The sequence below is a fragment of the Hemiscyllium ocellatum genome, chromosome 1 (assembly GCF_020745735.1).
Source record: "Hemiscyllium ocellatum isolate sHemOce1 chromosome 1, sHemOce1.pat.X.cur, whole genome shotgun sequence".
NCBI lineage: Eukaryota > Metazoa > Chordata > Chondrichthyes > Orectolobiformes > Hemiscylliidae > Hemiscyllium > Hemiscyllium ocellatum.
In genome coordinates this window covers 131,618,746-131,631,229 of record NC_083401.1, presented here as the reverse complement: position 1 = coordinate 131,631,229, position 12,484 = coordinate 131,618,746, and the positions used below count along the sequence as shown (strand labels likewise).

The following is a 12,484-nucleotide window of genomic DNA, read 5'->3' as shown; positions in this document are numbered from 1 at the left end:
ACCATTGGACTTGGCAGCAAGCTATCTATTTAACGAGTTGCGACAGTGCAACAGACTGACTGGGAAATTCTTCCGACATTTTTAAGGCAGCAGGAGAAAGGAAGGATGATTCCTTCCAGTTCCAAATCCTGGAGGTGGCCTTATTCATATGTACAAGGGATGTAGAGGTAGTTTTCAGGAGGCAGTTAACCCATCTGAGAGTTACATTTTGTGATTTTCTGCCGATGGCCATAAGGAAGCCCAGAATGGAAGTTATTTATTTTTAGCAGCACAAAGACATGCTGGATTTTTCAAGCATTCATGAGATTGAATTTTCAGGACGGTTGAGAAATCTACAAAAGATCCTTCTACTCCAACAAAGTATGCAAGTTTGAAAGAATAAAGTAGGAAATAAGCTTGCAAACTTGGTGTATGTGGTGGGCAGTGCAACTTGCCCGGGAGTGTATATCTGAAACCTGGCTGCACACTGATCATGACTTTTTAATTGTTTAAAATAGTCACAAATTTCCACTGCAGCAATTCAGCTGAAAATGTGTTGCTGGTTAAAGCACAGCAGGTTAGGCAGCATCCAAGGAACAGGAAATTCGACGTTTCGGGCATAAGCCCTTCATCAGTAAGGGCTTATGTCCGAAACGTCGAATCTCCTGTTCCTTGGATGCTGCCTAACCTGCTGTGCTTTAACCAGCAACACATTTTCAGCTGTGATCTCCAGCATCTGCAGACCTCAATTTCCACTGCAGCAATTCAGCAAAGTTCCTACAACCGAGCATTCTGACTCAATCTCGACAGTTTACCTTTCAACTTCAACCACCTCCAAGGATAGGGGAAGCATATGCATTGAGGCAATACAATCACCTGCCAGTTTCTCTCCAAGCCACACCCTAGCTTGGCACTATCTTCCTGTCCCTTCATTGTCACTGGATTAAAATCTTGAAACACTGTTTCATAGATCAATTCGGAGTAACTACACTGCTCTTTTTTTTATTCATTCACTTGCCCATCCCAAATAGCCCACGAGAAGGTGGTGGTGAGCTGCCTTCTTGAACCACAGAGGTCCCTATGCTGGAGGTAGACTCTCAACTCCTTCAGATAGGGAACTCCAGCAACATTGAAGCAATGGCGATATATCTCCACGCCAGGATGGTGAGTGGCTTGGAGGAGAACTTGCAGCTGGTGGTGTTCCCATTTATCTGCTACCCTTGTCCTTCTAAATGGATGTGGTCAGGGGTTTCAAAAATATTGTCTGATAATCCTTGCGAATTTCTGCAATGTAAGTTATAGATAGTACACACTGCTGCTACTGAACGTCGGTGGATGTCATGCTAATCAAGTGTGCTGCTTTGTTTTGGATGGTATCAGTCTTCCTGAGTGTTTTCAGAACTGCCCGTGTCCAGGGTCAAATGGGGAATATTTCATCACATTCCTGACTTATGACTCGTAGATGGTGGACTGTCTTTGAGGAGTCAGGAGTTGCTCACTGCAGGATTCCTAGCCTCTGACTTGCTCTTCCAATCTTTGAAATTAAAAGCTTGGTAAAATTTAGTCAAATTCAGTTTCTGATCAATAATAACTCCCAGGATGTCAATTCGGTGATGGTGACACCATTAAATACCAAGGGATGGTGGTTAGATTACCTCTTATTGGCCTTGCATTTGTGTGGAGTGAATGTTACTTGCCATTTGTTGGTCCAAGCCTGGATATTGTCCAGATCTTGTTTCATTTGAACAGGGACTGCTTCAGTTTCTGAGGAGTCAAGAATGGTGCTTTTATTTAATATTTTGAAATCTTTTTGTGCAATCATTGGCAAACATGCCCCATTTCTGACCTTCTGATGGAGGGATGTCCAATGGAACTGCAGTAGTTCAACAAGGTAACTCACCTGCACCTTCTCAAGGGCACTTACAGATGAGCAATAAATGTTGGTATTGCCAGTGACATTCACATCCCAAGTATGAAAAAACTCTCAGGCATTTATCGGAATGTACCTGATCTGTGTTTCTGTCAGGTGAGGTTCCTTATCAGATGTGACAAGGTGAAATGGGAGGAAAAAGCAAAATGGGACTAGGAGCTTGAATCAGGAGTGGAAAGCAATATTTGTGCTTCCACAGGCAAAAAGGGTGACCTTAAATTACGTGGGCATTGCAGGACTGTCGACCGGGAAATTATTTTACTGTGAGGTGATTTGGGGTTGAGGAGAGCGAAGGATTTGTTTGCTGGTTTAGCATTATCCATGCGTGTTATTTCCACTGTAAATCCTCTGACAATGAATTGCTCATAGAAGGAAAAGGTTCCAATGTGATCATGAAGTGTGCAGCCAGCATTTGCATTTTTCTGAGCTCAAGCCAAGTTTGGAGGCTTGTTTGTAGATTGTGGGAACAATTCACCGTTAATTTGGTGCCGGAAATGGTTGCATTGCACCGTTTTCCTGTATTAGCAAATTCAAACAAATAATCCTCATGAATCATCCTTATCTGCTGTCCTCAAACACTATCCACAACAAGCCAACACATGAGAATGCATTATATGAATGTGATTATCTATTTCAGTGACAGGAGCTCTTTGTTCTAGATTGGAAACAAGATTCAGTTCATTTTTCCTGTAAATATTGATAGAAATTGAGATATCAGACATGTCTTTGCCTGAATTTGAATTATCCTTTGGATGTAGAAGGTTATTACCCTACTACATCATTTCACTCCGTTGTTAAAACTCCCCTCGATTGTCATGGACCACCGTTTTGCTAGGACTCATTGATGCCAAATTTAAATGCAGCTTTGTTATCAAAGGAAGTCTCACATCATCTTTGGATTCTGATCAGCCACTTTCTCAGGAAGTAAACCCTTATCGTCACCATCCCACAACTAAAATGCAGCTTTCTATTGCTTCTGTTTGTATTGTTGACCTGTTTTTGATCCAGATGTTAATGCAAAGAATTACAACACTCTCAACCTCCAAAGGAGGATCAATGGACAGAATCCTGTCGGACTCTGAGTGATGTGGGCTGTGGCAAGGTTTGTGACTAGGCCCACCTCAGGAGACTCTCACTGTACCATTTAGGTATTTTTAATCAACTTTTTCAGCCAGGTTATATCATAGGTCTTGGGTAGGTTGGACTTGAACCCAAATCTTCTCTTCCAGAGACAGGGATATGGCTACTGTGCCACAAGAACTAGTCATTTGGATACAGAACTGACTCAAAGGTAGAAGACACAGGGTGGTGGTGGAGGGTTGTTTTTCAGACTGGAGGCCTGTGACCAATGGAGTGCCACAAGGATCGGTGCTGGGTCCACTACTTTTCATCATGTATACAAATAATTTGGATATGAACATAGGAGGAATATTTAGTAAGTTTGCAGATGACACCAAAATTGGAGATATAGTGGACAGCAAAGAATGTTACCTCAGATTACAATGGGATCTTGATCAGATGAGCCAATGGGCTGAGGAGTGGCAGATGGAGATTAATTTAGATAAGTGCGAAGTGCTGTAATTTGGGAAAGCAAATCTTAGCAGGACTTATACACTTAATGGTAAGGTCCTAGGGAGTGTTGCTGAGCAAAGAGACCTTGGAGTACAGGTTCATAGCTCCTTGAAAGTGGAGTTGCAAGTAGATGGGATAGTGAAGAAGCCTCTTGGTATGCTTTCCTTTATTGGCCAGAGCATGGAGTATAGGATTTGGGACGTCATTTTCCAGCTGTACAGGATGTTGGAATATTGTGTGCAATTCTGGTCTCCTTCCTATTGGAAGGATGTTGTGAAACTTAAAAGGGCTCAGAAAAGATTTACAAGGATGTTGCCACAATTGGAGGATTTGAGATATCGCGAGAGGATGAATTGGCTGGGGCTGTTTTCCCTGGAGTATCGGAGGTTAAGGGGTGACCTCATAGAGGTTTATAAAATCATGAGGGGCATTGATGGGATAAATAGACAAAATCTTTTCCCTGGAGTGGAGGAGTCCAGTACTAGAGGACATAGATTTAGGATGAGAGGGGAAAGATATAAAAAGCACATAAGGGGAATATTTTTCACACAGAGGGGGGTGCATGTATGGAATGAGCTGCCAGAGGAAGTGTGGAAGCTGGTACAATTACAACATTTAAAAGGCATCTGGATGGGTAGGTGAATAGGAAACGTTTAGAGGGATATGGGCCAAGTGCTGGCAAATGACTAGATTAGGTTGGGATATCTGGTCGGTATAGACTAGTTGGACCAAAGGGTCTGTTTTCGTGCTGTACATCTCTATGACTCTTAAGAGCTGTTTAAAAAGAACCAGTGCACCCATTCACTAATACCTCAGCTTTAACAATGTTTCTGTTTAGCTTCAAAGTAGGCACTTCTTATGCGTGAGGTAAATGTGATTGAGACTACGCTCCAGAAAGATGGTTATGCCGCATTGAATGGTTTTAATAAGCTGCGTGTTGGCTTTCTCACTCAGAAGCAGCATGTTGCCAACTAAGTGGGGCGGGGGGGGGGGGGGGGGGGGGGGGGGGATGGCGGTGGTGGTGTGGGGAGGGAGGATTTTGTTTGTTAAATGCGTTGTTGGGCAACTGAATTTGCCTCATTGATGTTCAGGCTACTACCTTAGCAAGCTCGGATAAAAAAAACTAGACATGGAGACCAGAGTGGGTACCTGTCGAAATCAGCTCATTGCTTACTTCGAACAAGCCCCGCGTCTTCCTTGGTCAAATAGCAGCATAAAGTATGATCCCCAGCCACCAGATGGCTGCTGGCATGTCAGTCACTGTGGAAAACAGATCATATCAGAGCAGACAGAAATTGCAACAGCAGCAAGAGATCTCTGTGAAGGACACAGAGCACCCAGCTCACTGAGAGGTCACCTTCGCACCAGCTCTAATAATGCATGGTGGCTCAAAAAGCCCAGAGCTTTCCAGCTCTGGCTCCATTTCCTTGGGATGAAAAAGGCACTGTGTCAATGCAGGCTCTGTATGGCCTGGATCACTATGACGGAATAATGCTGGAGCAGGACCTGAGGTTGCAGGAAAGTGGTGGGGTGGGGGTGGATGGTGGATGGGAACAGGCACTGTTCCAGTGGCTTGGAAGGTAACAGTTACTTAGAATTGTTCTGTGGCTCGCTGCTTCCAGGGAGCAACAAGTACCTGTGTGGGGTCTCTCTCAGTCAGGCACTTGCACCCACAATCACTTCAGGATAGTGAGCCAGTGTAAGATCGTACAGGTTCATTTTATTCCCCCAGGCAAAGTCAGTGTTGTGGGCTGGACTGGAGGATCCACTAATATCAGTTACTGTATCCGTTGCTCCCGATGTGGTCTCCTCTACATTGGGGAGACTGGGCACCTCCCAGCAGAGCGCTTTAGGGAACATCTCCGGGACACCCACACCAATCAACCACACCGCCCCGTGGCCCAACATTTCAACTCCCTCTCCCACTCTGCCGAGAACATGGAGGTCCTTGGCCTCCTTCACCGCCGCTCCCTCACCACCAGACGCCTGGAGGAAGAACGCCTCATCTTCCACCTCGGAACACTTCAACCCCAGGGCATCAATGTAGATTTCAACAGTTTCCTCATTTCCCCTTCCCCCACCTCATCCTAGTTCCAAACTTTCAGCTCAGCACTGAATGTCCGGATGACTTGTCCGGACTTGTCCTACCTGCCTATCTCCTTTTCCACCTATCCACTCCACCCTCACTTCGCTGACCTATCACCTTCATCCCCTCCCCCACTCACCTATTGTACTCTATGCTACTTTCTCCCCACCCCCACTCTTCTCTGGCTTCTATCTCCACCCTTCAAGCCGTCTGCCTTCATTCCTGATGAAGGGCTTTTGCCCGAGACGTCGATTTCGCTGCTCCTTGGATGCTGCCTGAACTGCTGTGCTCTTCCAGCACCACTAATCCAGATTCAAGAATGCAGCTGGCTTCTCCCAGGTACACAATGATGCTGGAACATTCTTGCGTATCCACTATACTTGTGAGGGTGGAGGCCTAATAGGTTGGCAAAGTGGGGGAGGGGTGTTCAAGGAAGGCATGGTGAGGTGGCATGGTGGGTCAGTGGTCAGCACTGCTGCCTCACAGCGCCAGGGACTTGGGTTCAGTTGCACCCTCAGGTGATTGACTGTGTCGAGTTTACACGTTCTCCCTGTGTCTGTGTGGGTTTTTCTACTGGGTGCTCCAGTTTCCTCCCACAGTTCAAAGATGTACAAGTTAGTTGGATTGGCCACTCTAAGTTGCCTGTGGTATGCCGGTTAGTTGGATTAGCCATGGGAAATGCAGCGATAGGGTAGAGGGGTGAGTCTGAGTGGGGTGCTCTTCAGAGATTCGATGTGGACATGTTTCTACACTGTAGGGATTCTATGATTCTATGACTACTCACTCTGCCCTTGCTAATGATGCGATTGTGAGTCCCCCTGTCTAATGTGGGGCATAGTGGTCAAGGGCGAGTCGAACCAGGCAATAAAAGCTGGCCAGCCAGTCCCATGATGAATTTAAAACAAAAATACAGTGCTATCCAGGCCTTGACCAGGCCAGTGGTGGAACAGACAATGGGGTTGCTGAAGCTACAGTTCTGCTCTTCGGACTAGTCTTAGGGCGATGTCTAGTGTATTCCTGGCAGAGTGTGTCACATCATTCTGTGTTCCACACAGTTGGAGTAGGCAATGAGATAATATGCTGGATGCTGAGGAATTGGGGGAACAGGAGCAGTATTCTGAGGAGGAGGATGAAGACATTGAGGAGGACGAAGTTGTTGTATCCATGAAATAGCTGAGCTGTGTTAGGTGCTAATAGAGTTCGTTGATATCCAGTTCTAATAGAAAAGAACTTTGTGCAGCAGACAGCTGAGGACTGTAGTATCAGCATTGCTCAAGCTGCTGAAATTTGGTTTGTATTGTGAGGTGAAAATGTGTTGCTGGAAAAGCGCAGCAGGTCAGGCAGCATCTAAGGAACAGGAGATTCGATGTTTCGGGCATAAGCCCTTCTTTAGGATTCCTGAAGAAGGGCTTATGCCCGAAATGTCGAATCTCCTGTTCTTTGGATGCTGCCTGACCTGCTGCGCTTTTCCAGGAACACATTTTCAGCTCTGATCTCCAGCATCTGCAGACCTCACTTTCTCCTTGTATTGTGAGGGCAAACTTCAGCCTCTGTTGGTTTTGGCTGTGCTTACTTTTGCTTTAAGCAAATAAAAGCTCATGTTTGGGTTTGCACAATTATCTCCATGTACATGATGTCTCTCTGGACAATGACAAGCTGTGAGTCTGATGTGGGCCTTTAGGAACAGGGTAGGACAGCCTTGCAGAAGTTATTCAGGGATGTAGCTACAAAAGGGGAAAATGTGGGTTGTGGTAGTTAACCTGCCAGTGGGGTGAGAGAATGCGATTGTATGTGCAAGCGAGTGTCAGCTATGCCAACTGTATGCAATCGGCGCATGGGTTTGTGACTGCTGTGTCATGCCTTTAGCAGTGAAGAGCAACATTGGATTGCAAATGCTCATCCTTCTAAAGGTGGCGTGGCACAAGGTGTGCCAGTCATTAGGCAGATATCTGCTCAGTGGCAAGTTCTTCTGGGAATGGCACATTGCATGATGGGGCTGGAATTGGACCTGATGGTTGCCATAGGGATAGAATAGGTAGTTTACTGAAATACAACAAGGAGACTTTCTAGGTCTCTCGGCAAAAAAACCTTCCAGTAAAGCAACTCTTTTTTTTGGCTAAATAAGATTCAGCCATCTGAATCCAGATACTTCCTAACTAATTCAGTCAATGATGTTATGAGCAGGTGAGACTTGAACCTTGGCTTCTTGAGCTCAGGGGCAGGGATACTTCCAATGCACCACCAGATTGGTGCCTCTATCATAAATGACAAACATCTCTAATAAACTGTTGCAATGTGTCAACATCCAATTTGAACACTCCCCCTATTAAACCTGTGCTTCCTATAGGTGGCCTTCCCAGTCTCCTTTTAATGGATAATCTTTGACATTTGTAGTGCAACTGAACATTTCTCTACCCCTGATGTGCCTTAAAGAAGCTTTGTGTCTGCTGTAGACTTTGTCAGTTCATGATTGATGTTTATTGATAGCTGCAAATTGAATGTTCTCTCTGGTACTGAGAAGCTGCAGTAGCAGACTTTAACACTCATTTTGATTTCCTGCAGGCTTTGATTAGCTGATCAGCATGCAAGCTACAAAATGCATATAAAAAGGGCAAGTGTATTCAAGGTGACTTAATTGGCAGTCAGTTCATAACTGAGAAAGAGCTGAACAATTGGGTTTTAGAATGCTGAAATCTGATGTAATAATATGCATGAAAAATGAACAACTTGCACACACTGCTTACAGCAAATTTTTCTTTCTTTTTAACTTCAGGGAGATTCTTGCAGGTGGATATCTTTAAACGCATGATGCTGCAAAGGTCAGCCAAATTACAATAGATTAATCAGGCCTGTCTCACTGGTCCAAAACTGGAAAGTAATTTGCACTGACCTACATGGTGAAGGGACAGAAGTTTGTATTTGGTGAGATAGCAGCACAGACTGGAGGCTGGAGTTTGCTATGGAGGTGTGTCTAAATCTTGATGGTAGTATCCGAACATGCAATGGAGGAGGACTAGGGAGGAGGCCAGTGTGTTAAAGCTTAGTCTTTCTGGCAGACAGAGGCTGTCTCTGGGGATTTTCTTCTGGTCAAGGAGCTATTGGTGGTGGAGCAGACAACAGAGAATGTCACAAGTAACATGGTGCCATGGGACTTAGTTGCTTTAAACCTATTCAGATTGATCCTCAAAAGTGTCAAGGTAAAAACAGTTTAACTGACAAGAATAACACTTAAATGGTGTAAAAGTGCATTTATTACTTCAGAAAAATTTAATTCACATACGGCTGCAATTGATTAGAGCATCAACACAGTATGGATGTGAATATTAAACAGTACTAGTCTAAGACTTTAAACTTGTGCATATCATTGGACTTTTAATGAATGCATTTCATGCAAATTTGAAAATAAATAGTATATAACTGAATTTCACTTTTTAAACTGGCATCATTACTTGTGAAAAAATTGGATATGTTCTTGTATTAAGAAAAATAAAATGTCACAAGATGATTTGTAAAGCATTCCACTGTTCATTTTCTTTTATAAAAAGGGCTGTAAATATATTAATGATTTATATATTGTTTTGCTACTGCAACATTCTATTTTGTAATCATTGTGGCATTATTTAATAGGATGCTGTTGCTTGTTGCTGTAATGTGGGAATAATAATTTTTCAGCTAAATCATGATCGTATTGAAAATTATGGTACTAATGGCTGGCATCATCAGAATGAAGACATTATTTGTACATAGCTCCAGCTGTTCTCTTTCGTAAACCCAAAAATATTTGCTTTTTTTTCTGAAACTGTTTTCAATAGAGGCAGCTTTCCATCTGATAAGATGATAGCTTGCGCCATGGTGATTACACCGTACTATATATTGGCTGATGTGGCTCAGCACTTACATGCTGGCAAGGCTGTCTCTGCTAGTTGTCTGCATCAATCTCCACAATCTTCATATCTGGTTTGCATGTGTCTCAGTAGTGGAGGTGTGGCTGCCAGAGGGTCATGACCCAGTGTGTCGTTCACTTACAGAAGACCTTTTGGGACATAATCATCATTCATTTGGGGAAAATGGTTGAGCTATTGGTGACTTAGCAATGAATGTATGTTGATGGAATTAACTCAATCCCAAGCTGGTGACCCTTGTCCTGTGAAGACATGCTGAGGATATGTCTGAGGCGACAAAGGTAGAATCTATTCAGCTTTCTCTACTGCTTAGCATATGTTGTCTCATCACTATGTAGTGGAGTGCATTGAGGACACAGGCATGGGAAACTATCAGTTTGTTGTTCTCAAACAGTTTTGTTACCTCCCTCTCCTTCGCTCTCTCTCTCTTTTTAGCTTTCACACAGCTGTTGACACTTCTGCATTGTGACACATTTCTGGTGATAGTGAAACTTGGATAGTTGAAGCTGTCAGCAAGTTCCAGTGTCACATTATCATTACTGTTGGAGCAGTATTGCAGTGTCCTGCACCATACCGATTGTCTTCCTTTTGTATACAATCAGACCAACCTCTCTGTATGCATGAGGGAGTCTCTCCATTTCCCACAAAACATGTTCATAAGTATGGAATGTCAGTGCAGCAGCATCAGTCTAGAGTTACTCTTTAAAGAAGACTTGGTTCGCTTTTGCCTTGGATCGCCAGGGAGGGAAGTTGGATAGCTTTCTGTCAGTTCTGGTATATAAGTAGACATTGTCTATAGATGACACTAAGGTATGTGAAGTCAACAAGGAGAAGATTGTGTCAAAGTGTGCCGCTGCCAGATCACAGCCACGTTTAACCCAATTGTGGATCTCCAAATGGTTCTGGAATTGCACTGCCATTGATGATATTATCATATTATCATGGAAATGGAATATCACGTTAGCTTTGGCAGATAGCCAGTTTGTTCCTTTAACTTAATTAGACTGTGCGTGGCTCATACAGTTGAATGCCTTGGTGAGTTGAGGGAAGGCAGAATATAATGGTCTCTTGTGTATGGCATTTCTCTTGTAGCTGTCAGACTGAAAAGGTCATGTCAACTGTAGATTTTAAGAGTCTGAAAATGCATTCAGCCAAAATTTGTGGTGACAAGGGCAACATTGGCAAATATCTTATCACAATGTTCAATAGACCAATGTCTCAATAGTTGTTGCAATCACAGTTTTTGTATAAGTTCACAACCTTTTCAACATTTTTACCCCGGGGCCTTGCCTCCAGTAGAGAGAGACATTGATGTTGATGCTGCATGAGTGTTTGTTTCCTGTGCTTGATGAGTCCATGCAGATATAGCATGAAGACCTGAAGCTTTGTCCAAGGCAGATGAGGCCATACTTTCACTAAACCACTCCACTGTAGGCTCAATATCCAACTCTGTCATGACAGGCAGGTGTTCTGTGGTGTCTAAAGCATCCTCCATCACAATGTTTTCCTGTCTCTCTTTGTTTTTAATGGAGCATTAACTTTGGTGGTAGACTTGTTCGCTATTTCAGAATTTCACACATGCCCCCTGGCATTCCGTGTTTAAGGACATCTTAATGTTCTGAAAAATGTGTTGCTGGAAAAGCACAGCAGGTCAGGCAGCACCCAAGGGGCAGGAGAATCAACGTTTCGGGCATAAGCCCTTCTTCATTCCTGAAGAAAGGTTTATGCCCGAAATGTCGATTCTCCTGCTCCTTGGATGCTGCCTGACCTTGGATGCTGCGCTTTTCCAGCAACACATTTTTCAGCTCTAATCTCCAGCATCTGCAGTCCTCACTTTCTCCATCTTAATGTTCTGGTAAAGATAGAAATAGTAGTCGTTAGTATGCCACCTAGCAGAATGTTGGACAATACATCAAGTAGTTCTTGCGGCAGTCAGTCTCTTTGCTCAGAGTTCTCTCTTGTACATAATGAGAACAAACTGTTAGCTTCAGTTCCATCATATTTGTATTAACCTCGAACCAAACTGCATATTCATCACTTGCTTTCCATTTTTTCAGAGTGCTATGTTGTAAAATGTCGCCTTGAAGTATGTTCCATTTTACTTTCATTTCCTGTTTAGAGTTTCCATCGTGAGGTAATGAGGTAACTCTAAAAGTGTTAGTGTCCATTTTAGAATAATGGGCCCAAAGTTTTCCTTAGACCAGAGCTGAGTTGAAGCAGATGGCTCATCTCCAAATCTTTTTGTATCAGCTTTAGATGGCTTGTCCATCTGATGCAGACGGCTTCAGAAACTTGTAGAAATATGATCATGTGATCAGCCACAGCCACACTGTGTTCCCTGCAAGGTTGGTTATCATTGCTGTGGTCACTGATAGTGAAGCAGTTGATTTGGAGATTCCTGGCTGTTCAGAAAGTTTACAGGCTTTCTCCCCATTTCCCTTCACTGGTCAGTTCACTGTCTTGCCTGGCTTCCTGCAGCTTGGGGGAGTGGGTGGATAACAACTGTGAGACTTTCACTGTACCGTCATCCACACCAAACCTCAGCTATCCAATGGGGCTTGCATTTGATTTTTGAGCCACATCTTTTGTATATTCCTGGAAGAACAAAACACAAACATATCTGCAGTTTGGAATATAATCCACAGGAGATTGGGTTTTTGTTAAGAGAATTACTCACCTCCTCGTTACCTCTGTAGCTACAGAAGATCATGATCCACTTTGTATTGTCAATAATACTGTATTTCTTTGTCACCCAATTGAGTTTTAATGCGGAAGGATACCCAGTAGTTTCATTTCTTATAAACCAATTCCTTTTGTGAATTTCATACTACATGTCTTGCTTAATATTTGGTTTTACTAGCTTCCAATTCCTACATATTTTTCTTTCCTTCCTCATCTCCCCCCTTCATGTTGTGCAATAAGTTATTGAATCATAGAAGTCTACAGCATGGAAACAGGCCCTCCGGCCCAGTTGCCCATGCCATCCAGTTTTTATAATTAAACTAGCCCATTTGC

General features: G+C 43.5%; 1 protein-coding gene across 5 annotated transcripts in view; it reads left to right on the top strand.

Annotated features, from left to right (window-relative positions):
* Window positions 1–12,484, top strand: part of arhgap24 (Rho GTPase activating protein 24) — a 452,465-nt gene that overhangs the window by 277,499 nt on the left and 162,482 nt on the right. The window contains exon 1 of one of the 5 annotated variants that reach the window (XM_060826040.1): window positions 8,692–8,764. The exons of 3 other annotated variants lie outside the window; for them this stretch is intronic. In XM_060826040.1, the coding sequence (XP_060682023.1) occupies window positions 8,713–8,764 (52 nt within the window). In that variant the 5' untranslated portion in view covers window positions 8,692–8,712. Of the gene's footprint in view, window positions 1–8,691; window positions 8,765–9,729; window positions 9,751–12,484 lie in introns of those variants that run through there. One more of the 5 variants, XM_060826075.1, reaches the window with a different exon arrangement.